This window comes from Teleopsis dalmanni, chromosome X (assembly GCF_002237135.1).
Source record: "Teleopsis dalmanni isolate 2A chromosome X, ASM223713v2, whole genome shotgun sequence".
Taxonomy (NCBI): domain Eukaryota; kingdom Metazoa; phylum Arthropoda; class Insecta; order Diptera; family Diopsidae; genus Teleopsis; species Teleopsis dalmanni.
In genome coordinates this window covers 50802068-50829261 of record NC_051848.1, presented here as the reverse complement: position 1 = coordinate 50829261, position 27194 = coordinate 50802068, and the positions used below count along the sequence as shown (strand labels likewise).

The window sequence follows — 27194 nt, the reverse complement described above, 5'->3', positions numbered from 1 at the left end:
CATCAAAGTATTTTAGAAATATGTTTTTGACACTCGAGCACTTCAATAGTTTATTCATTAATATCAATTAACTTCATTTTTATACCAAAGCTTGCTGAACTATAAAGAAAAAGAAATACTTTCAACTATTTACATAGTTTCCGCTTATGTAAATCATATATAAATCTTACAAAAATAATATTCCTTAACTTTATTTTCTTACTTCTCTAATTTAAAGTATCATACAAAAATAAATTCCAATCAAATGTTCCATACATATATATATACATTGCGGAATGTTGGCACAGCACACCGTCCTTTAAGTGGCCTTACTGAAGTGAAGAATTAGCTGAAGTAGACTATGAAGCGATTTAGGTCCTTTTTCATTCTTTAATTCTCGGATGTCGTTATTGAGTTAAAGTCAAAGTGGCTTTCGCTCGCATAATTACATCCCTTGTTATTGCAAGCAGCTCATTTGAAGTTTCCATGTCCAGTAATCAATGAGATTAACCAACTTACGATGCTACGCGAATAGCTAAGCACTTCTATAACTTCCTGGCCAACGGTTTCGGCATTATGAGTTTAGCCTATCTACAAGTGCTAATCTCTTTTCACCTGAAGTCATGTTGTAGCCTAATGGTATTCTAGGCTCTGGGGCACTGAAGTTATGACTTCATCCTTGCTTTGTAAGTTCATCTGCCTTTTCGCTTTGCTCAATACTAATATGTCCTTTAACTCACATAATTGTTGCCTCAGTTCCATTAGCACATTCCATGGGATTTGTGACAGATTCTTGTACTAAGCTGATTCTTGTACGAAAGCACGTCTTTTGCATGCTTTTAATAACTGCTTGATTGCCCAGCCCTATCAGAATCCTTTTCTGACACACCTCATAGACGGAAACATGTTTTCCAAGATTTATAATGCACGTTAGCTTTACCACTTCCGAGTAAACTCCAGCTTTATAATTCATCAAGGAAACATCGGTAAAGATGCAAATGTCATTCCTTTCACATTCATCATGTAGAGGGCCGTCTACTATCAGTGTGGTATAGGGCACTTCTATCCGATAAACTCTCCTTATAGTCTCCAATGACATCAACTTTTTCTTGACCGTGGTTTGTACAAATTTTCTGATGTATCATATCAGCTGGTAAAATGGTCCATGCATTGAAATTTCGAATAGAGACTTTTAATCTTCTATCGACAATCACGGTTAGATTTGGAATTCCAAAAATATTATAAGAAAATTTATAAGAAAATTTAATAGCATTTAGAGCGGTACATTCAAAGCGCTTATTTCGAATATTTCTTATTTAAAAATAAATATTTACTGGCAGTATCGCCATATCTATAATAACACTTTTATACAGTTTTTAAGAGGAGTTTTTTTAGGTGACATATCAATACAAGTGGTAGAATTTTGATTTCGAAAGTGATTGTAAAAACAAATATTTACTGGTAGTATCGCCATATCAAAAATAATACTTCTGACAATTTCATCGTAGAGCAAAAATTAGAACAAATGAAATTGCATGTGGATAAGCAGGATTGACTTCTTCACATATTTTGCTTTTAACATTAATATGAAAGTAGTGTTTTTTTTTTCTGTAATGGAAACTGTGGCTTTTAATAGTTAGATTTCCAATAGTAGCCCACTACAACAACAAAAAATATTTTTATATTTTGCCAAATACCCATCATTAGTCATCTAGATTAGTGATTGAGCTCATGTCCTGAAAAATTTTTATTTTCGAAACCTCTCTTATTCACATATATAATAGTAGAACCATTTTACTGAGTCCGTTATTGTGACTAAAATTTATGGTTATTTAGTTCATCCTAATGGAACTAGGCGACTTTATGAGTTAATAAAGTAATTGATTTCATTTTAAAATTTGTTACTATTCTATCCCATAATATGCATATCATTAATAAATCCTTGCTAAAATATACCATACTATAGGATTAAGTTTTTATACGATATACTTAACCATAGTCTTAACCATCACGTGTTTATATTATGTGTTGAACATTTGCCACACATTTTTTATTTTTTGTTTTAACTTAATTTAAAGTAATTATTTTTTATTTACTAATTTTAAGCTATATAGTCAAATTTACTAGTATCCATTAAGCAAAACAATATAACCACACACTAATTAAAGCTATTATATGAAATGTTAACGTTGATTTTATGACTGCAACTATTACTGCGCCGCCAACTGTACGCTTTACTTATATGACAACCATTACAACTTGTTCAAGAAACTGTAAAAATATATATATATACATATATATATATATATATATACATAGGATAAACAAATATTACTTATACACAATGAACAGCTGACAATAATCGAACGTATCACAAGAGCAGACAGTCGAGGTGATAGACTATGTGTGACTTTGTGGTATATGCGTTTCATATGAGTATTATGTTGATGGACGTGACCTTCATTAATAGCGATATCTATATATATATATATATATACAAACTTTAAACATATGTTCATTTACATATAATGAATATATACGAACACATGCACAAAATCAATTTAGATTAAATACCTAAAAATGCAACTATCCATGCCAGTGAAAAGCTGAAATCAAAATGTATTTTATGTTCTCACGCTAAACACAAAAGACAAACGCCATACTAGATATTAGATAAAAGACACTGATATAGAATAAGGAGATGTGGAAATAGTAAAAAGATTGTTGAAGACAATGCGGGAGACACAAAGTTCTGTGTTGTAATTAAGGATAATAGCCAATCGATAAACGTGCGTAGGAAAAAACCGCTTTCTCTTCAATGCATTGAAATGTGAATTTTTACATATTTATATATATATTTATATGTACAGATGTTTTGTGTACATTGTGTCTAAGTTTTTTGTGACAAACTTTGCACAGACTTGGGGTACCCCATATACTTATGGTACATATAGTTTTGTCTGCGAATAAGTAACACTGTACTTGTCCGTAATAAGCGGATATAAAATAATATTGTAAAAAGCACAGTTATTTAATGGTAATATAGCGTACCAAACTTATTTCATTGACTAACACAAGATATTAGTAATTACTTTTCCAGGACACACATTCAACAGGATATAACTAACACGTATGGCTACATATAAACACTCGTTTATTTTGATATTTTTTAGTACTTTTTTATGGAATTTGAAATTAGAACAGAGTCTGCTGGTATGACTCTGATAATTGCTTGACACTTACTTAAGAAAATTTATATTTCAATATGAGTTTTAATTATTTTAAGAATGCTTTAATTATATACATTTAAAATATTTTTATCGCCAGTATTAACAGTAATAGTTGTAGTAGTTCGAAAAGTGCATGAATTTCAGCTGTAGCTTAGTGACTAATTATTTTTCATATATAAAAAATATGTTTTTAAAATACTAATTTTATAGCTTAAATATACTTTTTTTCTTACTTAATAAAATTCCATAATATTTTTCATATTTTTTATATTTGTTATTAAATTTAAATAAATTTATTGCTACTTGATAGCTCATTAGTTAATTAAGCAGTTTTCTCTTCTTTACACATACATACACACACGTTCAATACACCACTAAACGACAACAGTTATGTGTACGATCATAAAAGTAGTAGAAACTCATCTAGTACATTTCGAAGAAAAAAAATTGAAGGCTAATAAAGAATAGTACAAATCTTACAGCTTTATGTCGAAGTAGATTAAAATAATCTAATTTAGTAGATTTATGTAATTTTAATCATTACATAAATTATGCGATTAAAGTTAATATAAAGATGAACTACAAAAATTAAATATAATATTATCTTATTATTGAAATCCCTAATCTGCCAGCCGCAACCGAAAATTGATTGTGATGACGAAGATTTTTTACGATAGATAATTAGGAAGGGAGCTCGTATATCCTCAACAACCAGGTCATAAGCTACATGGCCTCTTTACTTCAATTGAAAAGTGTCCAATTTAGTACATAAAAGCAAATAAAAACTATCTAAGCTTATATCGGCTTTAACGGGGCACTAGACTGTGGTACTACAGAGAGCCAAGCTCAGCCTGTTCTGTAGTATTCTCTGTGGTACATATCTAACATCGCCCGATGAAAATGCATTAGCACCCCTGTTGTGTCTATATTCAGGCTTGTCTAAAACCAGACTTAAGCATTAGTATTGACCAGATACTTGTATTTAACAATGCTTCCAGCTGCTACTAGCATGACCATTTTTCTACCTACTAACGCGAGAAATATGACATCTAAACGTCTGTCTTAGTCCACTTTAACTAACCAAGCCTGCACAATATATTTTGACTCTCTTCAATTATTTAATTTCTACGAATACACCCAAAATCTATCTAAAAGAAGCTACAAAACTTTGAAAACAGAAAACGCTGGTACTAGATTTTATCGAAGAACTTTTCGATTTATTTTGGAGTTAATGAACCTTAATGTAGAGTTTACTTCACTAGTTTAAAAAGTATTTTGAGTGAAAAAAAATATAATTTTTAAAAGGTGTTCTAAAATTTTGTATAACGAGTAGAGAAGCGCCTAATAAATATAATTAATTTATAAGAACCACAAAAGCTTTGTACCTCATAACAGACCCGGTCAAAAAATACTTAAGGGATAGAGATCTGAAACTATATGCGAAAACTGACAGGCCGACCCATGAAGGGCACTATCTAATCCCAAAACAGCCACGGTATGCAGATCTTAGATCAGTCAGCGAATAATCAACGAAGCTTGTGAGGAATATATAAATTAGTCAAAGAAAAGATAGGGACTCTGTAGACAACTTCCAGCTAAGAAAGAATAAAAGTGTTCAATTGCACGAACTCGCAAAAAACTCAATATAAGACAAAAGCTTTGTTGAAAATAAAAAGTAGAGAACAAATTTTAATAATAATAATGTGTTATATAACAATTTTTCGAAAAAAGTTCGAAAATTATTTAGTTAATAACCAGATATAATACAAAGCATGATCGAAAATTGTTCGAAAGTTGTTCGAAAGAAATAAAAGGTTATTGAAAGTAGTTTGGAATTTAAAATTTATATTTCAATATTTTTTTTATCTTCGAGCTGAAGCAATAACTCTTGAAGATCAGTGTGCTCTCTTTTAAAATAGATATATAAATAGATATATAATAGATATATATAAATATAACGCATATGCGTTCTAACTCAAATTAAAGCTGTAAGACTTGTACGTTTGTTTTTTGTATTCACTGAACTTTACTTGGTTTTTAGAAATATATTAAATATATATTTCTATATATTTATATTTTATTTTTAAAGCAAATTATGACAAAAGAAAAGTATTTTACTAATGAAAGGCTTTTTAAATGGCAATTGTTAATTACAACCACTGCTATTCAAAAACTTTTCTCTTGACAAAAAATTACAATCTGAGATATTAAATTAAATAGATATTAAATTAAATAGATCTGTTTTTCAATTTTTGAATTTAAGATTTTGTGTATTGAAATCAATGTAGGGAGAATAAATACTGTGTAAATACTAACTTAATTTTCCTGAATATTTTATAATAATATAAATTTATTTCTATCACATTTGTAGATTCATCCACTTATTTTTTTAATATTAAATTAAGCTTCAAAAAGTTATCAAAATTAGTTTAGTATTCAAAAAATATAACGTATAAATTGAAAAAATACTGCAATATTTTATAATGAATTTAATCTGATAAATATCGTATATACTAGATATAGTTCGATTTAACTTATTCGCTTTTCTATTACTTACATTCAAATTCCATAAAAAGTATTTTCAGATGATTAAATGACTTATCAATCGTCTCAGATATTTTGATAAACTTTTTATTAATATTTTAATGTGAATAGCAACTCGTTACCGGGTTTGCTCTGATCCTACATGTCTCTTCAGGTGCCTCAGCTTTTACGCGCACACACTATATCTCTCCCATCGCGGTTAGTCAAGTTTGGTTAGTACAACGGTGTACCTCCACGGTACATATATACTACCACTTCAAACACTTATTTTGCTAGAGCATCATCATCCATACTCGTGATATTTTCAAACCAGCGAAGCTGATGCTCGATGTTAATTCGCTGAATTATATCAATGTCAAGCTAAAGCTCGTACAGATCGTTGTTAATTCTAATGCGAGTAGTCAATGTCAACTTTTAAATAACCAAAGTACTGATAAAGAGCTTTCCTCTCGTAAATTCTCAGTGCTGCTCAGAAGCACAAATTGAATAAATAATGTATAGAATAAATATACTTAATATGTATTTTACAAATAACTTTATTCAAACTCTTTATAAAATATGGCCCTATAATTGTCTAACTTATGTAGATTCGATTATATTTTTATGCATATTTTGCTAAACTTTACAATGAGCTTTGTATAATCAATTTAGTCCCATTCTATACATTCATAGCAAGCTAAACACCAGATTTTGTGTAATCGTTTCCAAATATTTTTCAACTGGAAATCTAACAAATATTATATTACTTTCTTATATATTATAGTTCCTCGAAAGTTGATTTTATGACCATTAGAGATAGCCTATATATATTAAATATAACTCTGTTCTTTATTTTCTTTCTCCTCCTTCAAAAACTTGAATATAGTTTATTACTGTTATTATTATTAATAATTCTTGACGAATGCTAGGTACCTTGAATCAGATAATTAATTTTACTAGTTTAGTTTTTAATGAATATGTGAATTTTAATGAGATTGATTTTATACCATTTCTGGTATGAGACAACTGATATGAAATCTAGTTCTTGAAATGGCCTAATTTGCTATGGCTCAATTCTAGACATTGGCGACGTATTACTTAGAAATAGTAGTTACTACAGTTGACAATTTTATTGAATTAGTACATCCATCTAGAGTATCATGTCTTAAAAGTCGGGTAAAATTTTAGTATTTTCTCTACTCAATGGAGTAGTTCATTATTCAAGGCTATCTTGAATGAGTTTATAAATGTTTAAGCCTGACTTTTTAGTTAAATATATTGCATATGTTTTAATAATATGTAATTTTTTTATAATAATGCATTGCATATTTTCAAAATTTTCAATTACAGTATAAGCTCGCTTTAGTGGACATTCAAGGACTAATAATTTTTTTTTTTTGTTAGAAATATTTTTTATTTAAAATAAAGAGTTTTTTATGAAGAATTAAAGTTAACAAAATCTCCATAAAATTTAAAAATTTAATTACATAGCAAAATAAAATAGAAAACAAATGATTGCCACACTTTCATTGAAAAGGACACTCCAATGCAAGGCTCCTCAACTATTTTAATTGCTTTGACTCAATTAATTGTCACAAATAAAATACTAAGCTAAATACTAAAATAAAGAGCGAATAAATTTTATGCACGAACGCTCTTCTATCTATTCAGACAGAATGAGAGATATCCCTTTGTGGAAGCGCCAGTTTAACAAATATTTTTTCTTCCAATTCTACATACATTGAAATACTTTAATTGTGGTTTTTAAAACTTTTATTGCATATTTATAGAGGTGAAAAAATTTAATAGTGTAGATTACTTATTAAGAGAAGGAGGACGAAGAAAAGGGGAAGAAGAAGAAAAAAGGGGAGAAAGAAAAATTGTTTCTTCACTTGTTTTTTTCATCCTCCATAAATGCATCATTAATAAATTATTTACAGTGTAGGAGAAGGGGAAGGAGAAAAGGAGAAAGAGGAAGAAGAAAAGCAAAATAGTTTTTTCTCTTGTTTTTCCTTTCTCCATAAATGCATTACTAATAAATTATTTTTGGAGTAGGAGAAGGTGTGCAAGAAACAGAAGAAGGAGAAAAAAATGCAGAGGAAGAAGTAAAAGAAGTGGGAGGAAAAGGGGAAGAAGAAGAAAAAAGAGGAGGAAGAAGAGAAGAAAAATTGTTTTTTCTCTTGTTTTTCCAGCCCTCATAAATTCATCACTAAAAAATTATTTACAAAGTAGCAGAAGGAGGGGGATGAAAAGGAGAAGGAGAAGGAGAAGGAGAAGGAGAAGGAGAAAGAGGAGGAAAAGAAAGAAGAAAGAAAAATTGTTTTATTTTTTTAAAATTTTATGTTTTTATGTTTTATGTTAAATCTACAAAATGCTGTTAGGAACTTTTAAAAACATTATAATAGTTTTTAGGTTATGTTATGTATTTGACTCAAATTGTTATAGTCTTAATAAATAAATTATGATCATTCCAAGATATTTTTATTTAATAATTTTTTTCACAAACTTTTTTTTTCATTCATCACATTTCTTAAGTATTGTAGTATGTATTAATCACTATTAACTAAAACTGAAACTTTAAGGAAACTATGTAGAATATTTGTATTTATTATGAAAAAAGAACCAAGCAAAGTTTATGCCAAAATATTATAAATATAAACTTTTAAGTTAATAAAAATTAAGTCGAAAAAATTAATTACTGATTAGTCTTCTCATAAATTTAAGTTGTTAACATTTAAGCTTTTTAATGATTTGCGCTTTTCAAGTTTTTCTTATTCTACTTTAATTTATTTGCAGTCTTTAACTTTGAAAGTTCTGTATTAAATCTTAACAATTTGAAATTAATTAAAAAATAAACAATTATTATATAAACTAATCTAAAACAAATTATTTTTTTTAGCTCTCTCTCTCTCGCTCTCTCTAAACATATATATTTCTCTCTCTCTCTCAATTTCTATTTCGTTTCTCTTGCTATCAAGTTGTCTGTCTCTTTCGCTAAGAGCTTTTTACTTGAAGTTTTTTACTAATTTTTATTCATTTAAATTCTCTTAGTTTAAAAAAAAAATTTGTTCATTTCTGTTTATTGTTTTATTTTTAATGATTTTTCTTTTCTAACAAAAGAAATTTTACAATAAATTACAGTAAAGGAAAATTAAATACAACAAAAACTTCCCACTGCGCTTTTACAAAAACAATTTTTATCAATAATATTTGAATAGATAAAAAAAAACAAACCAATAAAGTATTTATTTACATATGTATCTATAATTTTATGTAAATTCTAAGAAAATTCTAAAATAATATTTTAAAATACTTTCATTTCCTTATATAAGTTTTCTTAAAAACATATTACTTTGTCAATTATTACTTTTATATATTTTTCAATTTTTTTTTTCTATATTTTTTATATGTAAAATAAATTATTTTTTTTGTTTTTTATTATTATTATTATTTATAAACCAAACAAAGTGAACATTTGTGCTTTTTTATTTGGCAATGCGGCTTTTTTTTCAAACTATGTACACTGAAAAAAAAACATCAGCTCTTTAAAGCAAAATCCTAAAAGTATACTTCAAAACAAAAACAAAACAAAACAAAATCAACAAGAAAACAAGAAACAAGAAAAACAAAATGAAGACAAAAAAACAAAAACAAAAAATGTTAGCAAACAAAAAAATTAAACATAAAAATAAAAACAAAAAGAAAAATAAAAAGAAACAACAACAAAAACAAAAACAAACTTTTTGGCAATAAACAAATTTGCAACCACAACAAACTTTTGTGTTGAAAGCTTTATTTGTTCACTCACGAAATTTTAAAACAAACAAATGTGCTTTAACCTAAAGAACTTTTGTGTATTTGTTGTACTCGTAAAAGCTTTTCTTTTCCAACTTAATTTCTTAAGTGAAGTCTTTCTTATATAAGTTTTATATAAGTTTTTAAGATTTTTTTTTTTAATAAATTTTTTTTTTGTTCATAAAATTTATTTATTATATATAAGCGAAATTTTTATTTTATGTATAAATATTGGCAAAACAATCATTTATATAAGAAATTATATAAAACTAGGTTATAATTATATAAAAAATTATAACAAATATGTGCACATAAGAGGAAAATATTTTTTTATATATATAATTATGGAATATATTCTGTAATCAAATTATTGGAGAATATTGTGGAAAAGCAATGAACACTCTAAAAACAAGGTAACTATTTTTTATAACATATTTATATTGTCTATGAATTAAATTTTTAAATTTTATTTATTAAAATATTTTTTTCAACATAAATGTTAATAGGTATATACCATTAAGTCAACAATATTCTGCAAAAAAAAATGTTGCATTTCAGCGAGATATTAAAAAATTGAAATTATAAATGTTTCTAAAAAATATAAATAAATAACAATAAAAATGGTAATAAAAAAAAATTTTTAACAAGGCAATAAAAAACAATTTTGAAATACTTAACATTTCAATTTTAATATAAATAAGCGAATAATTTAATATTTAAAATAGTATATATAATAATATTCAATAAATTATAAATATAAAAATGTTTGATTTGACGAAATAATTAATATTAATAACATTAAAGTATGTGCCTATAATAATAAAAAAAATATGAATCAGCTAAAATTAAAAACATTCTTAAAAATAAGACTTTTAAGCAAAATATTAAAATAAATTTAAAAAAAATTTAATAAATATATAATATTTAAATAATATATTAAACCAAATAATTAAATATTTAAATTAATATATTAAATATTGAAGAAATTTTATAAATACTTGACTTACGCACCAATGAAAAGATAAACATATATGAAAATTTGAATTATGAATATTTTTAAAAAATATATATGCAAATAAAAATAATGATAATAAAAATATTATATATAGAAAATAGAAGTACGTGCATATAGTAATAAGAAAAATATGAATTAATAATAATTCATATTATTAGTCTTAAAAGTAAAACTTTTAATCAAAACATCAAAAAAAAATTAAAAAAAACAATAAATAATTTTAATAAATTAAATAGTAATAATAACAATATTAATAATAATATATATATAAATTAAATAAATAATATTTAAATAAAAGTCGTAATTTTTTCTTTCAGAGTTGTAAAGAAACAGCATTAAATGTGGTTGAAAGGAATTGGCATCACTTTTAAAATATTTCAAATGCTTGACATATGTTTTTTATTATATTGTACACAATGCACTATGAAATATAAAAACACTAAAAATTAATTAATTTAAATAGCAATTTTCGCTTATATATTTAAATTAATTCATTTATTTTTATATATGAGTTTATTAATAATTGAAATGCTTATAAGATATTAACGGATGATTGGTATTTTGAAACATATTTTCACCGGAAATAGGCTGATTTTCAAATTTGGCTGCACTAAACCTTAAGTCGTAAAAATTTTTGCGAGTAAAACCTAACTCGGAAGATTTTGCGAGCATTGTTATTGCTTCACATGTTTTCTGTAGTAAGTTACGAGTATTTTTTTGCTACTCTGAAAGAAAAATTACGACTAATTTAATAAAGCGAATAATTTTATTTATAAATATATCAAAATATTGGAGAAATTTTATATATCCTTGATTAACGGTCCAATAAAAAGGTAAGGATACATGAAAAGTAAAATTATAAATATATCAAAAAAAAATTAGTGCAAATAATGACTATGAAAAAATTAATAAAAGGAAATTTTTATCAATTATATAATAATGATATTATAAAATGAATAATTTAATATTATAATATTTAAGAATATTCGAAAAATATTACACATTTTTAATTTTCGCGACAACGCCTCTCTTCTTAATTTTCGGTAATAATTTATAATTAAATAATTGAATTATTGACATTTATTAGATTCACAAAAAAAAAACAACTCCGGAATAAATATTTATGTCGCGCATACAAATATGCAATGAAAATATTTAAAACATGATACAGAAACATAAAAAACTCTTAATTATCTTAATTAATGAAATATTAGAAACTATAATATTTGAATTTTATTAAAAGAATGCAACAGAGGAAAAAAAAATTTACTTATATAAAAAACAAAGAATATAAGGGATTAAGTCACGTATAAATTAAAGGAGAAGGGGGATAAACAGGGACACATGTAACCGTTTCACGAAAATAGACAGTATCAAATAACAAACATTTTTTAATTAGTATATATTAATTAATATATAAAGGTAACTAATTATCTACAGTTATTTCAATTCCCACATCATTATTGTTATAATAACTGAATTAAAAGTGGAGTTGCTAGGATACCGCTAATGCAATGTGGAGGCAAGGGTATACTACAAAACATATTTTTGATATTTTTATTGTGTGGTATTATTTGCAAAAATTGGAGATAATATTGTATAGTGGGGAAGGGGTTGTTATATATATCTTATCCTTTATCTCTCTTTGTATACACTACTAAAATACAAGTCCTAAAAATTTATTAAAAGCTATAAGTTTTGCTATTTTGAATTATGTTTTAAATTATGTTTTCCCATTAGGCATAACTAAAAGACGATTGAATATAACTTCACATAATAAATAAAGATAAATAATAAAGATAAATAAAGATATTTTTATCGTTCACATTTTTGCTTTTAAGCTTAGAAAGTTGAGAAATTATTAATATTAGCATGATATTTTATAAAATTTAACAAACAAGTACAATGGAGGTAAATTCCATATATTTTGTTAAACAATTCACATCATAAAATTAAAAAAATATTGAAAACAAGGGCAAAACAAGATGTGTTAAGTGGATTGTGTTTTCTGGCCCCGTTCTTTCCAAACCACATACTTTTCCCATCTATAACTAAAGTTTCGTGATGCTTTCTTTTGGATATACTACAGACAATTGTATCATTCATTCAATCTTCCATATCATTCACATCACATCATTTCAAATCTTTCTTTGAAAAGTCTAGCTATCTCCGAGTTATTGCGTAGGAATAATATTTTCTAATTTTTTTGCTTAAAGGGAAAATTTTCTAAATAAATAATTTTTCTTATACTGAATGTTATTTCTATAATGTCTATTATCACATACCAATACTTGATAAGGTCAATCAACAAGGTTGTTAAACCTTCCGTACTAATTTAATTCATGTGATTCATCCAAGTCACAGTAGTCTATTATTCTATATACAGTAATATCTGATAGCAGACAAGGGTCAAACAAATTAGGTACTTAAACTCAAAAACAAACACATAGAGGTTTCCATACATAGATATCACAATTGTAAAAAAATTCTGTTCCATAATATTTGCCAATGTATTTTAACAATTAAGTATTAATCAATATTAAGTTATATTGATAAGCAACAAAAAAATGCTTAAAAACTACTTAGTATTCTTCCCTATAATAAAAATATACTAACAGGACATATTATAAATTTGAAAGTCGAGAAAAAATTTTTCAATCTTCAATACTGCAACTCTTAGAAGAAGTGAATAAAAGCATACAAACTCCGTTGTGCCGCATTTTCTTCCCCTCACTGGGAAAAAAAACCAAGTGGTTTTAGCTGACGTCAATATAACCGTTTCAGTTAGTAACATTCCCACAACTTTTTGAACAGAAATACACGACATTAAGTACGGAACACATCAAGAAGTGGTAAAAACCAGACTAACCATTGAACTCAAAGGAGTCTACGGCTCCAATAATTTCATAACTAGTTTAATTAGCACTACCAAAATAACAGTTGTCAAGATATCTGTTCATAAATGATATCTGTTCTGTAATGCATGATGCATCTTCTTCATAGGACTAAAAAAATTTTGTGGGATATACACCTATCAGACTGCTATTCAGTTCTTAAAAAAATGTACCTTTTGTGAAGGCTTGCATCAATTTCAAAAGTATAAGGACATGCAAATAGCTCACTTGAATGAACTAACACAAATCTACTAAGATTAATTATTGGTTAATGGTTAATAAGTTCAAATTCGAAACTTCCCACTGAAAGGTAGGATTTTCTATGTCAAATAAAAATGATGCTGTTATCTTCAATGAACTTAAAGAATATAATAAACTTCAGAAAGATTTATGTAAGCAGTAAGGAATTTTATTGGCAGTTTTTTTAGTTTCTTAAATTTCTGAAATAAAATTATTTTTTAATATAAGTTTGCAGATACACACAAAACCTTGTGATAAGCCCAAAAAAAAAAAACTAATTCTTTGACATACCTAGTTATTCACAAACAAAAATTGATACTAGCATCCGTAACATCCATCTTTTTTGGAATTTTTGGTTACGACATTAGACTTCGGATTTTAGTACAACCATACCATATCACACAGCCTAAACCTATGGCCACAGTGGTCATAGCTAAATAGGTTATCCTCATTCTGCGCTGAATTATGTCACTCAACTCAATGCACTTATCTCGGTAACATTTTTTGACTAGAATGTCAAGTCGTTGTTGAAATTTTAAGTGTATCCAACGGTGTGTTCGACTATACTCTGAAGTAAATACCAAAGGAATAAAGGAACGTCTAGGAATCCGATATGGTAGGTACGGTCTAAACGCACTGTCAGGAATTTGCATCATTCCGCGCAAACGAGCATGAATCATACGAACTTCTTCCTCAAAATCTAATTGCATATCTTCCTGTAGTTCAGGGTACAAATACCTGGCACGAATATCTCCAACGAAGGGTAGCACATAATAATCAACTATAAATTGTTGATCTAAACTGATGCAGTCCACATCTCCTCCTCCTTGTGAAAACTACAAACAATTAAACTATCAATATTAAAATTATTTTAAAAAAACTTTGAGTTCAAATATTACCCTTCGTAAGTCCATGCTGTTTCAAAAATTGTAATAATCTGAACGAGACATACGGCCGCCTTTACTAAGAAATATAACTACTTAAAACTTTCTGATATTATTGACATGTTCTACTTAACTTTTTTCAGTTTAAATTTTTCAACAAAAACATATAATTTGACTTCATTGAAACATTTTTATCATGACATACTTCTCATGTTAATCTGGCAATGCCATTTTAAATATATTGTTAGAAGCATACATAATTCCGAATCGGCATCCGAAATAATTATATCTTCAATTGATAAGAAGTTGGCAACCTGATTTCACAAACAAAACTACAAAAGTCGGAGATAACCATGTAACCATCGGTAGCATAATAGCCTCACTCTCAGCGACCTACTAGAATCTATAATCGATAGTAGTTCAAGAGTGTGAAAATTTTCTGTGCGTGACTAGTAAATCAATGTATAATTCCACTATTTAATATATGCAAATATAGTCATGGGTAAAGTAATCAGACAATAATCAGTGATATAATACCGAACATCGTGTAGAATATTCAAATGCATATATAAACCAATTTTTAATGAAAGACAGTATAGTCTGTAAAAAATTCTAAGGTCTCGAAATCTATAAAGCTAATTATACTGATTGATTGGACCATAGGACTTTAAAAGATGGCTAGGATAAATATCTGCTTCAGTTTTGTATGGTGAAATTGGTATTTATTAAGAACGGTAATCCTTTTAAGTAGTATTGCAATGGAAAAACTCGTAACAGTTGTGATAAGTCACTTACCAATCTACCAATCGGTCGAAAAATCAGGCTCTCTCATTTACTCGACCTTCAGAAAATGCAAAAAGCAAGACGAAATATTAAGCACTTGTTTTTCAAAAGTAATTTTTCCAAAAATACTACAGATAATAACTAACAACCTTGAAATATCTGTATACACTTAGAGGCCATCTCAAAGACCTTTACCAACAGTAAAAACATCTCGACTGCCGGTCCTGAATACTCATTCTACAGAATTTCAGACAATGCAAGTCGCTCCATTAAGTTAAAGTGAACATAATCATTGTGATTAGAATCAAGAATATTTGTAAGGAAATTGTTCGTTTTTATATCTAAAAGACCTGATTATTTTGGGACGCATCTTGTAAATATATGGAGCGTTCGAATAGTTAACAATTATTTTAAATATTTCTCCGATTAGCTGACCACCACTGCAGATTAAAGGAAAAGATACAATGTCCATCAACAGTATAATAATGGGGTTACGACTTCAATCATTTTTGTTTTCATTTATTTAGTGACGACTAAACTAGGGGGGCGGTCAGAAATTACAGCTGTTGTCAAAAATCTTGAAAAAGTGCATTAATTCATATTTGAGGATGCCATTTGAACGAACGAGTTTTTGGGTACAATTTTTAGTTACATTTAGGAGTTATTACGTGAAGTAAAAGACACTAAAAAATTTATTGTTTGTTGACCGCCTCATTTTTGAAATTTATAAAATTTATAAAATTGGTAAAATTTATATACCTATATTTTTTTTTTACATTAATTTTAAGTCATAATATTAGCGCAAACACAAATTATATGCTTTCTACCTATCTTCAAAATCGCAATGTTATATTAAAACAAATCAAGGTATTACAGTAACATATGGTGATTATATATTATCAATGCAGTTAAACATAATGAGAATTATAATTCGAGTTTGTTTAATAGATGTATATTAGGATGCCATTAAGGTATATGGGCAATAGTTTTTTCGAAAAATCGGTTGACGGTATCCCCCAGATCGGTTCATTTTACTAAAAAAATAATCTGTATAAAATTTTAGTTCAATTGGATAAGTGGAAAAGGTGCCCCAAAAGCCCCAAAGATTGGAAAATAACGATTTTTTCCATAAAATTCATTTTTGATTACTTATATATACATATTTAATTTTATATAAAAACTGACTTCCTGAAAGTTGTAGATCTATAAAAAATAAACAATTTACTCATACCAAGATTTTCTGTATTTCTCATCGAGATGCACCGATGAGAGAGCATCTCAGTCTTACAGTAGGTTTACTTACGGGTCATTGTATTTTAGGTGACCACGTTAGAACGATAAAAATGCCTCCCATCTACTTTGCTTCTGTTCGGCACATGTTTGGCGGCGTCTTAATATTTTAGCGGATTTCTTTTTTGAGGAACTTGGTGAACTTCAGAACCTCCCTCTGAATAGCATCATAGGCTTTGCCAAATGTTCTAAATTAAGACTATTTTTTAATAATACGGTAACTTAATGGGCTACAGGCCTAAGTGGATCCCTTATAGGCCCCTATATAGGACATAAAATTCCATGTAAAGTCTTTAGTTTTATAGATTATTCGTGGTAAAAATCACAAAATGTATTTGCGGTAAGCTAATAATATTGACAGCTGTAGTTAATAGGGTACTTTAAAATTCTATGCTATAATCTATGCTATATAGTATAGCGAAAGGCGTATTTAACCTGTTTTTCATTATAAGCTCCGGGTCACCAATTTGTAAACGTACTCGTGCATCTCGTAATACTCGTAATAAATTTATTGCAAGAAAAAAACTCGTATACATGGAAAGTTTAATAGGTTTATGATTTTTGTATACGCGATATTAATTTCGATGGAAAAAGCGTTTTCTTTCTCAAAGATATGCAATAATAAAATGAAATTTATTTTTAAAATATTTACATCAATAATTGATGTATATTATATTCAATAATTTGATTTAGTAACTGTATTTATTGATTATATCCTGAAGGTTCGCTTAATACTACGTTGAAATCAATGTTTAAATCATACACCAACTGCGTAGAGCAAATTTTGGTTAAGCTAACTTAATTAGTGCATTTTGTTTAAAAATTTAATTCAATGACGAAGCTTACTTTAAAACATATTTCTTGCTTAACTTAGTGCTTTAGGTTCTTCGATTAGTGCAATCAATTTAATCCATTCACATTATGCATATAAAATTCTCTTCCCACTTGTTATCAAAATTTGCAAAATAAATCACTCATACGACATGTGCACCAGCATTTTTCGAAAGGGTGTCTGCATCGTAGTTGATGTTCTGATGTTCTTGCAAAACTTTGGGTATAATTGCAATTGCAACTTTGGGCTTAAAATTGAAATTAATTGCTTATACTAAAGTATATAAATTATACAAGTTTAATTTGTCGAATGCTGCCGTAGAGGAGTTTAGTTAATTAATATGAAATGACTCCCCAAAGAATGTTCACTAAAAATTGTTTTATTTTAATTAAAGCCAATATAAATAACTTTAGTGCCAGGGACATAGCTTATATATGTCGCATACAAAGGATGTTAATAAAAATAGTATCAAATCAAATATTTTCTAAAAAGCAATAAATCCGCTCCCAAGTGCATACAATTTAATTATTAACAAAAATTGACATAACTTCGACTGCTAATCGCATGTGGCATATGTAATCAAAATATATATGTTCCGAGACTTTTACTGAGTGAAAAATTTGCATTTGAAGTGGAAGAAAAGTAAGAGAAATCAAAATCAAGAATATAAAATATATAAAATTGGAAAAATAAGTTAAAAAAGGATATGGATTATATGTCAAGAGTAATTTTTAAGTTTGACACTTAAAAGAGTAGAGTAGCTAAGCTTAATGTCTGTGGAATGTCATATTAAAATTTTTCCTAAAATATTTCAGAAGGGTATACGTTGGGGATTAATTCTTTTTTTTTCTCTTTGTTTCTTTTGTTTCTTACATTTTGTTGTTTTATTTTTATCGGCATTTCTTTTTTACTTACGTTAACTTAAAAAGATTGAAAAATATATTGAGTTAAGATAAAAATATTTTTTGTGCTCTTATGCATAAAGTTAAAAGGTTGAAAGCACCCAGAGGGTTTGGGAAAAAGTAATTCCTTTTTCTTTTTTTATTTTGGTTTTATATCAGAAAACCAAAAATTTAAACTTGTGATTTTAGTTTGTTTTTATTTTCCATATACATATGTGTATAATGTATATTGTCTGTTGTACGTTTACGTACTATACCTACTCGTAATATAAGATACACTACTGCATTGAACTTTTTTCATGAGTTCAAAATATTCCAAAAATATACCAAAAGACAGAGTACGGAAAAAATATTGTGATTGTTATAAGTCAAAAATTTGCAGTTATATAAATTAATTAAAAATTTTATGTACAATAACAAAAGATACATCTTTGCATAAAAACGAGTTATTAGTTAGAATTTCTTTTAGTTCATAAAATGATTTTTTATTGTTAAATGAATTGAAATGAAAAGAGAATAAAAATGAATACAAAAATTCAATATAGAATCAAGTTAATTGTAGTATATAGACAAATACTTACTTACTTACTTAGTTGACCCTTACAGCCATAAGTCCTCCAGGGCTGCATCGAGTAGTCAGTCCGATTAATGTCTTGTTGTTGCTAGTTGGTAGTACCAAGCGCGCTACAAATCGTTGTTCATCTGATTCTTCCAACGAAGATGCAAACGTCCTTTACCGCGTTTTTCACTTGCGTGTGCCGAATCAGACACCTTTACGGCCAGAGCACTTTCTTCCATGGACAAATAGTGCAAAATTGTACTAATTAAATATGATACATTTTTTAAGGGTGATAGAAAATTTTTATAACCAAAAATATACTTTTAGTCAAGTGAATTCAAGTACTTGTTTATACAAATCTTAAAAAATAGCCGCTTATTTGTCTGTATTAATGTTTAGTTAAATATTTTATAGACCAAAATACTATTTTAAAACACATATGGGTCCCTATATAAAATATTATATATATAACAGGACTAATTTATAGACGTGATTTAAACAGATCTAAAAATAACAAATCGTGCTGATATAATAAAATATATAAAAAATTAAGATCATCACTAATATCGAACCTTCTAGTAAAAACATCAACTGACACCAATTGACCTTCATAAAATTATTATACGAACTGCTATAGATGTGGGTATATTGAGTTTACTTTCATATAAACTGGATTTAAGTGCAGAATACTTCAAAACAGCAGACCTAAGTATTTGTAAGACTACATATTTGCCTATAATCAGAAAAAACAAAAAAAACTATATGGACTGATAAGTCCATCTTATCTAACGGTCTAACATAACTGCCATACTACAAAGTGATACTTTATAGAAAAATATGCGAACTGATTCTTGCGGACCATCTTGAAATAAAATTTTTTTAGGTGTAGGTCACAGTTCTCGCAGTTCGGCACTTACCCGGCACTAAAATATATATTGGATCGCTCTATTGCAAACGAAACGGCTTTTGACTCCATCACTACGGTTTTGGCTAAGATTTTTCTTAATTAGCTCCTCTTTATAAACAAAAAGTATCCTATCTGGAAAAAAAAAATTTTAAATTTAATTTTGAGAAAACACTCGAAATCCATGGAGACTAATTTTTAAGTGAACATATCTCTAGTTTCTCACGTTTTAGAGTTAATTTCACGAATATTTTATAAATAATTAAAACAATGCACTTGTGTATCGAAAAGTTTTATTTTTTATTTCTGTTGAATTTATTATTAAAGTTTAGTAGTAATTGACATATTTCGGAAGGTGTTATTGCTTAAAATATTAATTAATCCTGCACCTCACAATACACTTATAATATTTCCGTAAAATGAATCTATGAAAAATAATTAATAATAATTAATAATAATTAATAATTATTCGAAATTTTTAGGATAGTACTATTTTAAAAAGCTGTTTCGAATATCGTCAGTCTTGTGCACCTCCTTTTAAGACCGTCACTCATATATATCATCCAGAATTATTATGACCTATGAATTGCTTATTACATAGATATGCATTTTAGTCAAATTCCAATGATTGGGAACCAACACATACGACCCACTTGACACGTCAGGTTCTCCCATCATCCCAAGAGTGCAGCTACACAGAAAAAAAAAAATAAATTATACGAAAACCATAATCCTTATTATGTTTATGTTTTTAATAACCAGAAGAAGTAACATCAAAGTCCAAAATTTGTGTAAATACATGTAAAAAAAATACTTATTAAAAATAATATTTATAATTAAAAGAATATATATAGAACTTATAAAGCTAAGAATTAAATATTGTATAACTCCTTTTCAAAAGCCTGCAATAATAAAATATATAAAAATAATTCTCAACTTTATAATAATAAGATATATCACAATAAAACAAAGAAAAATATATTACTTATTTAAATTTATAATTAATTTATTTATGAAAATATATTATTTCTATAATTATTAAACTGCAGACTTTTAAAATGCGATGTAGAAATCTATGAAGCTACGTTCATAGTTTCAAAGCATTCGTATTAGGTCGCTTTCCTTGATAAATCATAGTATTAAATCTACCTTACCGTGTTTTATTTCATAGCCCTTTATGACTATATGAAAAGAAATCAAGCTTTTCTAAGCCACAGAATGGCTACGGTCCTACAAGTAGCCAAGTTATTAATTTCTTGCCAAGTTCTGCTGAAATTTCATAACTAAAGACTCCAATGTGACACTCAAGCTATAACATTAATTATTTTAAGGTAAATTTTTTCTTGCCGATAATGGCGTCTTTTTATGACGAAAGAAACTATTTAAAAGTTAGACCGATTCGAATATCAAAGAAATGCAAAGACAAAAATTTTTTTATTTAATTTATTGAAATTTGACTGACCATACAACGCTGTTTCGAGTATTGCCAAGTACTCTTCATCAGTGGTCTTTGGAAATAATCGAATTTTATTTAATTAGTTTATAGTCCGTATATAATTTGTTAGGACTGCAAGTGCCAGGCTTAGAACTCGTGCCTGTCAAATTAGAAGCGATAACTAATCGTGTTTATCCACGTGTTTATTTTATTATTGTTTTTTATTATATTTTGTTTTATTTTAATATTATTATTTACTAAGAAGCTCATTCAGTTTTTCAAAATTCTCACAGGTCTTGTTCTATACAACTTGAGTACCTGTAGTACTACTTTGCTATTCTATGGATCGAATACTTACATTCAAAATTAAATAAATACAGATATATATCGCGTAAGTTTTTGTATCTTGATCATTTCTAAGGATAATAATATTTTTACTTACCGCTTCCCAGTATTTTAACACTAGCCCATAAACGGCTACACTGGCTCCTTTATTAAAGAAGGAATTATCGCTGTACCACATTAGATTCATTTAGGCATCCTGTCGGTCAAAATAAAACAATTGTAAAAAAATTCAAACTCATAAAAATTAAGTCCCACATAATAAGACTTATTATTTATCAACAATATTATTTATTTTGTTAATTATTACCGGTGACATAATAAAATTTTTAAAATCAGTTGCGGTAACATATATCATTATATTTCCATTATAACAACAATAATGCATGTATCATTTTGCTATATAAAAACGTTTTCACCTCTTTTAGAAACATAACTATTTTAATGCGCTATGGACTAGAAAATATAACTAAGAGTTTTAAATTAAATTTAATTGCATAATCGTAGGCGTCAGAAATTATATTTTAATAATAATAACTTTTTTTATAAACGAACAGCCATTAATAAAATAAATAAACTCATATTATTAATTAAAAAAAATATCTTATCATTCAAAAAAATAAAAAATAAAATAAAATAAAAAATAACTTATCATTTGATTAAAATTATTTACGGAGGAAAAAGATCTTATTTAATATTATGTGGTCATAAGAAAAGTTGGACAGCGAAATTAATTAAGGAAAATTTATAAAATTACAAAATTTAAATATTTAAAGAATAAAAACTTTTAGCTATATAACTTCTACAAGTAATATAGTAACTATTAATAACAATTAATAAAACTGTAATAATAAAAAAGTATTAAGAATAAAAGAATCCAGAGACGTGTTCAGTTATTGCATCAATAACATATAATAATTTGAAAGTAAAAAAAAAAAACTTTATAAAAAATAATTATACTTCAAATATTGTATAAAACAATACTATGTAATATTATACAATATATAATACTATAGACAAACATACGAACACCACCACTTCTTAATTGAAGACAATCTCCAACACTACTGCCAGATATATTAACATATTGCCAGTGGGCTCAGTTACCAAAATCCGCATTAAAAATACAAAACTACATATCTTATACAAATATAGTTTAGTTTATATGTTTTAATTTTGTTTTTACCTACAAAGTGGAAAACAAAAAAGAAATTGAATTTAGAAAATAATATATTTGATATATTACATATAAATAATGAAAATATATATATAAAAATATATCATGGACATTATTTTTTTATTTTATTTTTTCTTATATATATATACATATATAATAAAAATATTTGAGAAAAAAAAAATAAATAAAAAATAATGTATTTAATTTACGTACATATATTCAATATATATATATTCAATATATTTAATTTATATATATATAAATAAAATAAAATAAAATAAAAATTGAAATAAAAAATAATATATATAACATATTTAATTATTTAAAAATAAATAAAATAAATATAAATTATAATTTATAATCAAATTTATAAATTAAATAAATAAATATAACAAAATAAAAACCTGAATATTAAAAATAAAACAAATTAGGTCAAAATGTTTTTGTTTTTTATTTTTATTTTTTTTTTTGATAAAATGGAGATTCTTTCAATATAGGTAGTTCTCACTATAAAATATTTAAAAAATAGTATATAGAAATAAAAATAACTTATTTATAATATATTCGTATGTATAGAAAAAAACATTATTAAGATATTAATAAAATGAAATAAAAAATATTCTTTAAAACACACTAAATTGTGTCTTTAAATAATTATTTCAGAAATATAATTTAAAACATTTTATTTGTGTATCTTATAATTAAAAAATAAATGCGCTTACATTAAAATTATAATTATGTATAAATATATAAAAATATAGAGACAACATAATTGCAAAAAAATATTTTGGCATATAGTGCTGCCATAGCGAAGATAATATAAAGATAATATATATATAATAAAGATAATAATAGAGATAATAAAGATAATTCATATATTATTAAAAATAAGACATATAACATATTAAATATTAATAATGAAAATAACTGAATTTATTGAAAATTTAATTTACAATATATTGCAAAAATTAATGATAATTAATATATAATTTGTGAGTTTGAAATGTAAAATATTTCCTTCAGTTAGTAGGATATTACCTTGAATCTAATAAAAAGTGTGTCATATTCTCCTTTAAGAAACTTTTTACCTTTTAATAAAAATATTAAAAGGGTCTAAATTTATTAATAAGCTGCACATATTTGTTAAAATTTTATGTATAAACTATAATATTATTGAATACATTAGATAATTAGCACAACAATAACAAACTAAAACATTACTTAATTTATAACTCAACTCTTCTCTTTCGCCCCTTTTTTTCTCTTTCTGTCTCTTTTTTTAAATGAAAATTTCAAACGTCTTTAAAAAAAAAAAACAAATTCAAATTCAAAAACTCAAATCAAAATAATATTGAAATTCAACTATAACAACAACAACAACAACAACTACAACAACAATAAAAACAAACACAACAACGTCAATATTAACAACAAATCCAACAATAACAACAAACAACAACAACAACAATAAACATGCACATCAATATGAAACCCAACTCCAAACAATCTCCAAAAAAGGGCAACGCCGCCAATTCATCCGAAACCTCAATGGCAACACAGCCGGGTGGATCAGTAACATCACGTGCTGCATCAGAGACACGTTCGGGACCGCCAGGATCAAGTAGCGGCGCTGGTACCACAGGTAATAGCAGTGGTGGAACCGCTGGTAGTACACAGACCGGTGCAAAATTCCGTCATGGCCTATTGCAGCTTATGATACACACTATAGATCCGCTACACGATGGTGAGTTCATTATATTTCCATACTGTTTTGCACAACCTCAAAAGAAAAAAAAAAACAAAACAATCGCTTAATATTCCCAATCCCTCCAAAAAAAAAAAAAAAATTTTAATAAAATGATATATCCATTCTCTGCCATGTAAATGCTACTTATCGCCTTCTCCTATCCTTGGCAATAGTCCTTGTGAAAATAAAAAATCCAAAAAAAGAGCAAAAAATAATTACACAAGATATGCAAATTGACAAAAAAAAAATTTAATTTTTTCTCTTGTTCTTGAGTTAAATACGAAAGTTTTTAGATAATTTTTGAAAAAATGCTTTAAATTAAAAATTTGCTTTCATTTGAAATATTTTTAAGAAGAATTGATGTTTAATAGTTAAATCATTAAAAATTATTTAAAAGCGCTCTAAAATTTTAAATTTGCTAATATTCATTTTGAGCTGTTATTATAAAATTGTTTTGGATTGGAAAATTTTGTATGTTGATCTCAAAATAATAAATGCTTTTTGTTGAATTATATTCTACATATAAAAAAAAAAAACTAAATATTTGCAAATATACAGGGTGAATTCATGGATGATAAAAATTCGTAAAAAAATACAAAAGCCAAAAATTTTTTTTAAAAAACTTTTACGAGAGAGCTTAATAGATACGTATCGGTACTACATACTTTCAAAAACTTACTTTATCACACCGATTGTTTCCAAGGCTTCAAAATGGTTTTAAGCCCTCTGACTATTATAAAGCAACACAATAATCGATTATTACGAAAAGAACATCCAGTACTACTGTAAAAAGCTAACCTAATATCGGCAAACTTGCTTTGTGGTACATAATGATTCTTAGGCTTCATCAAAAGTATAAGGTCATCTAAGTCTAATATGGTAATACAGTGAGTCTATTACTCGAAAATGATACCTAGTAACAACATACTAACCTACCCTTATCTGGAAAGGACTTACTTTTTACTTTTCAATACATAATCATTCTTGGTCTTCATTATTGGTTTTAAGTTCTCTGCGCCTTATATATGTAATAACACAATCGGTCCGTAAACAAACCCAATATTACCGTAGTTACCTGACCAAACCCCCAAAAAACTTGCTTTACTAAAGTATTTGTGCCCTCCGAGTTTTACATGGTAACACAAGCATTGGCCCAAAATATATATCTAGTAGCTTCCCTTAAAACACCTGACTTTTATATGGCCAAAATCTATATCTACTATGATCATTCTAACCTAAACTAATCTTAATAATAAACTTACTTTTTAGGCCACATTAAAGGTTTCCAACTCTCTGAGTTTTATATGATAACACTATGGATCATTAAGCACAAATGTATACCTGATATTAGCATAATAACTAAGTTTGAATTATACAATTCGTATATACCCTATGGTCCTATTCTCCTCTAGGAGATGAGGACGACAGAAGATATACCCTACATCCTATTCTGTCATTTTTTATGTATTACTTTATATTCTATATAAAGGAATTCCAAATATTAATATTTAAAAAATTGAATTATAAGCTTTTTGGAATCCCCTTATAATATTAATTATTATAATTTTTTTTATAGTCTAATATCTGGACTATATGGCAAATGCTGCAAGCATTTTAATTTCAACTCTTAAAAATTCAACCAGTTCACAAATATGTATATAAATCTGATTAGCCATTCTAAAATGAAATGCCTCTCTCAAAATTATTTTTTGATTATCTAGTAGTAATATGGTACCCAATAAATCATTTAGACAAGCTGTTATAGCTAATAACCGGTTATGCCTTAACAAGAGAACACCTAATACATCACTTTTCTAATCGTCTATGCTTAATTTGTCAATATTTGAGTTTTGTCTTTAGATCCACTGTCATACTCGTGCATTATCCTTTATTTAATATTTGTTACCAAGCATTTCTGTAATGGTTTGGCTGCTACCTTATTGAACAGCTATCCGCAAATAGAAATTTGGTGTATTGAATTCTGTTCATTGAGTACATTAAACGTCAAATATAAAAGTCATATAGCTTTCATTACATTACAAATGTTAAGGGTTACGGAACGTCAAGTAATTAAAAATATTTACTACAATGTAGTGTACCATCCAAAGTCTCTACATTCGAATGGTTGTTATGCTATGTCTATTAACATAGACAATCCTTTTTGTCTATTAACTATCATGATTTGAAATCATCACTATAATGTGAAATCAAAAAAATAAATAATAATTTATTAATTAGAAGAATTAAAGCTCTTTTCATTTATTGCAGTGAGTTGAAGAGCTCGAATATTTTTTAGGTTATTTGAAACGTGTGATATATATATGCGATATGATATATTCCACTAATTCTTTTCTAGATTATAAATATCTACTACATCGTTGCATATCACTGTCTTTGTGTTTACTTGGATACTTCTATGTTTGTTAACTATCATAACTTTTATTATAGACATATTTATTTTTGAACCATATTATTAAGAGATCGATAAACATTTTTTCATTAGTAAAGTGAGGTGTTTCTCGTTGTTTACCAAGATGGGTGTGTCATCGATCCCAAATTATTAGTTATGATAATATGAAATTAATTTCTTAATTACTAGAATCACGCTTCATACATAAATTGGTTTATTGTCATGCTAATTAATAGTATCACCTGCATTGTCA

At 26.7% G+C, this 27194-nt stretch overlaps 2 protein-coding genes across 7 annotated transcripts in view; one reads left to right on the top strand and one right to left on the bottom strand.

Annotated features, from left to right (window-relative positions):
* LOC119688977 (sodium/potassium/calcium exchanger Nckx30C) overlaps nucleotides 1-27194 on the top strand; it is a 299166-nt gene that overhangs the window by 151551 nt on the left and 120421 nt on the right. For 5 of the 6 annotated variants that reach the window (XM_038103687.1, XM_038103690.1, XM_038103686.1 and 2 more), the window contains exon 3: nucleotides 24303-24528. In XM_038103687.1, coding sequence (XP_037959615.1) covers nucleotides 24303-24528 — 226 coding nt within the window. The remainder of the gene's footprint in view (nucleotides 1-24302; nucleotides 24529-27194) is intronic. The other variant, XM_038103689.1, reaches the window with a different exon arrangement.
* Nucleotides 13856-14677, bottom strand: LOC119688981. The gene is made up of 2 exons (XM_038103694.1): nucleotides 14576-14677; nucleotides 13856-14512 (listed from the first exon to the last, which is right to left on the bottom strand). Exons 1-2 carry the CDS (start codon nucleotides 14588-14590, stop codon nucleotides 14033-14035), a joined length of 495 nt encoding a protein of 164 aa, XP_037959622.1. The 5' UTR covers nucleotides 14591-14677; the 3' UTR covers nucleotides 13856-14032.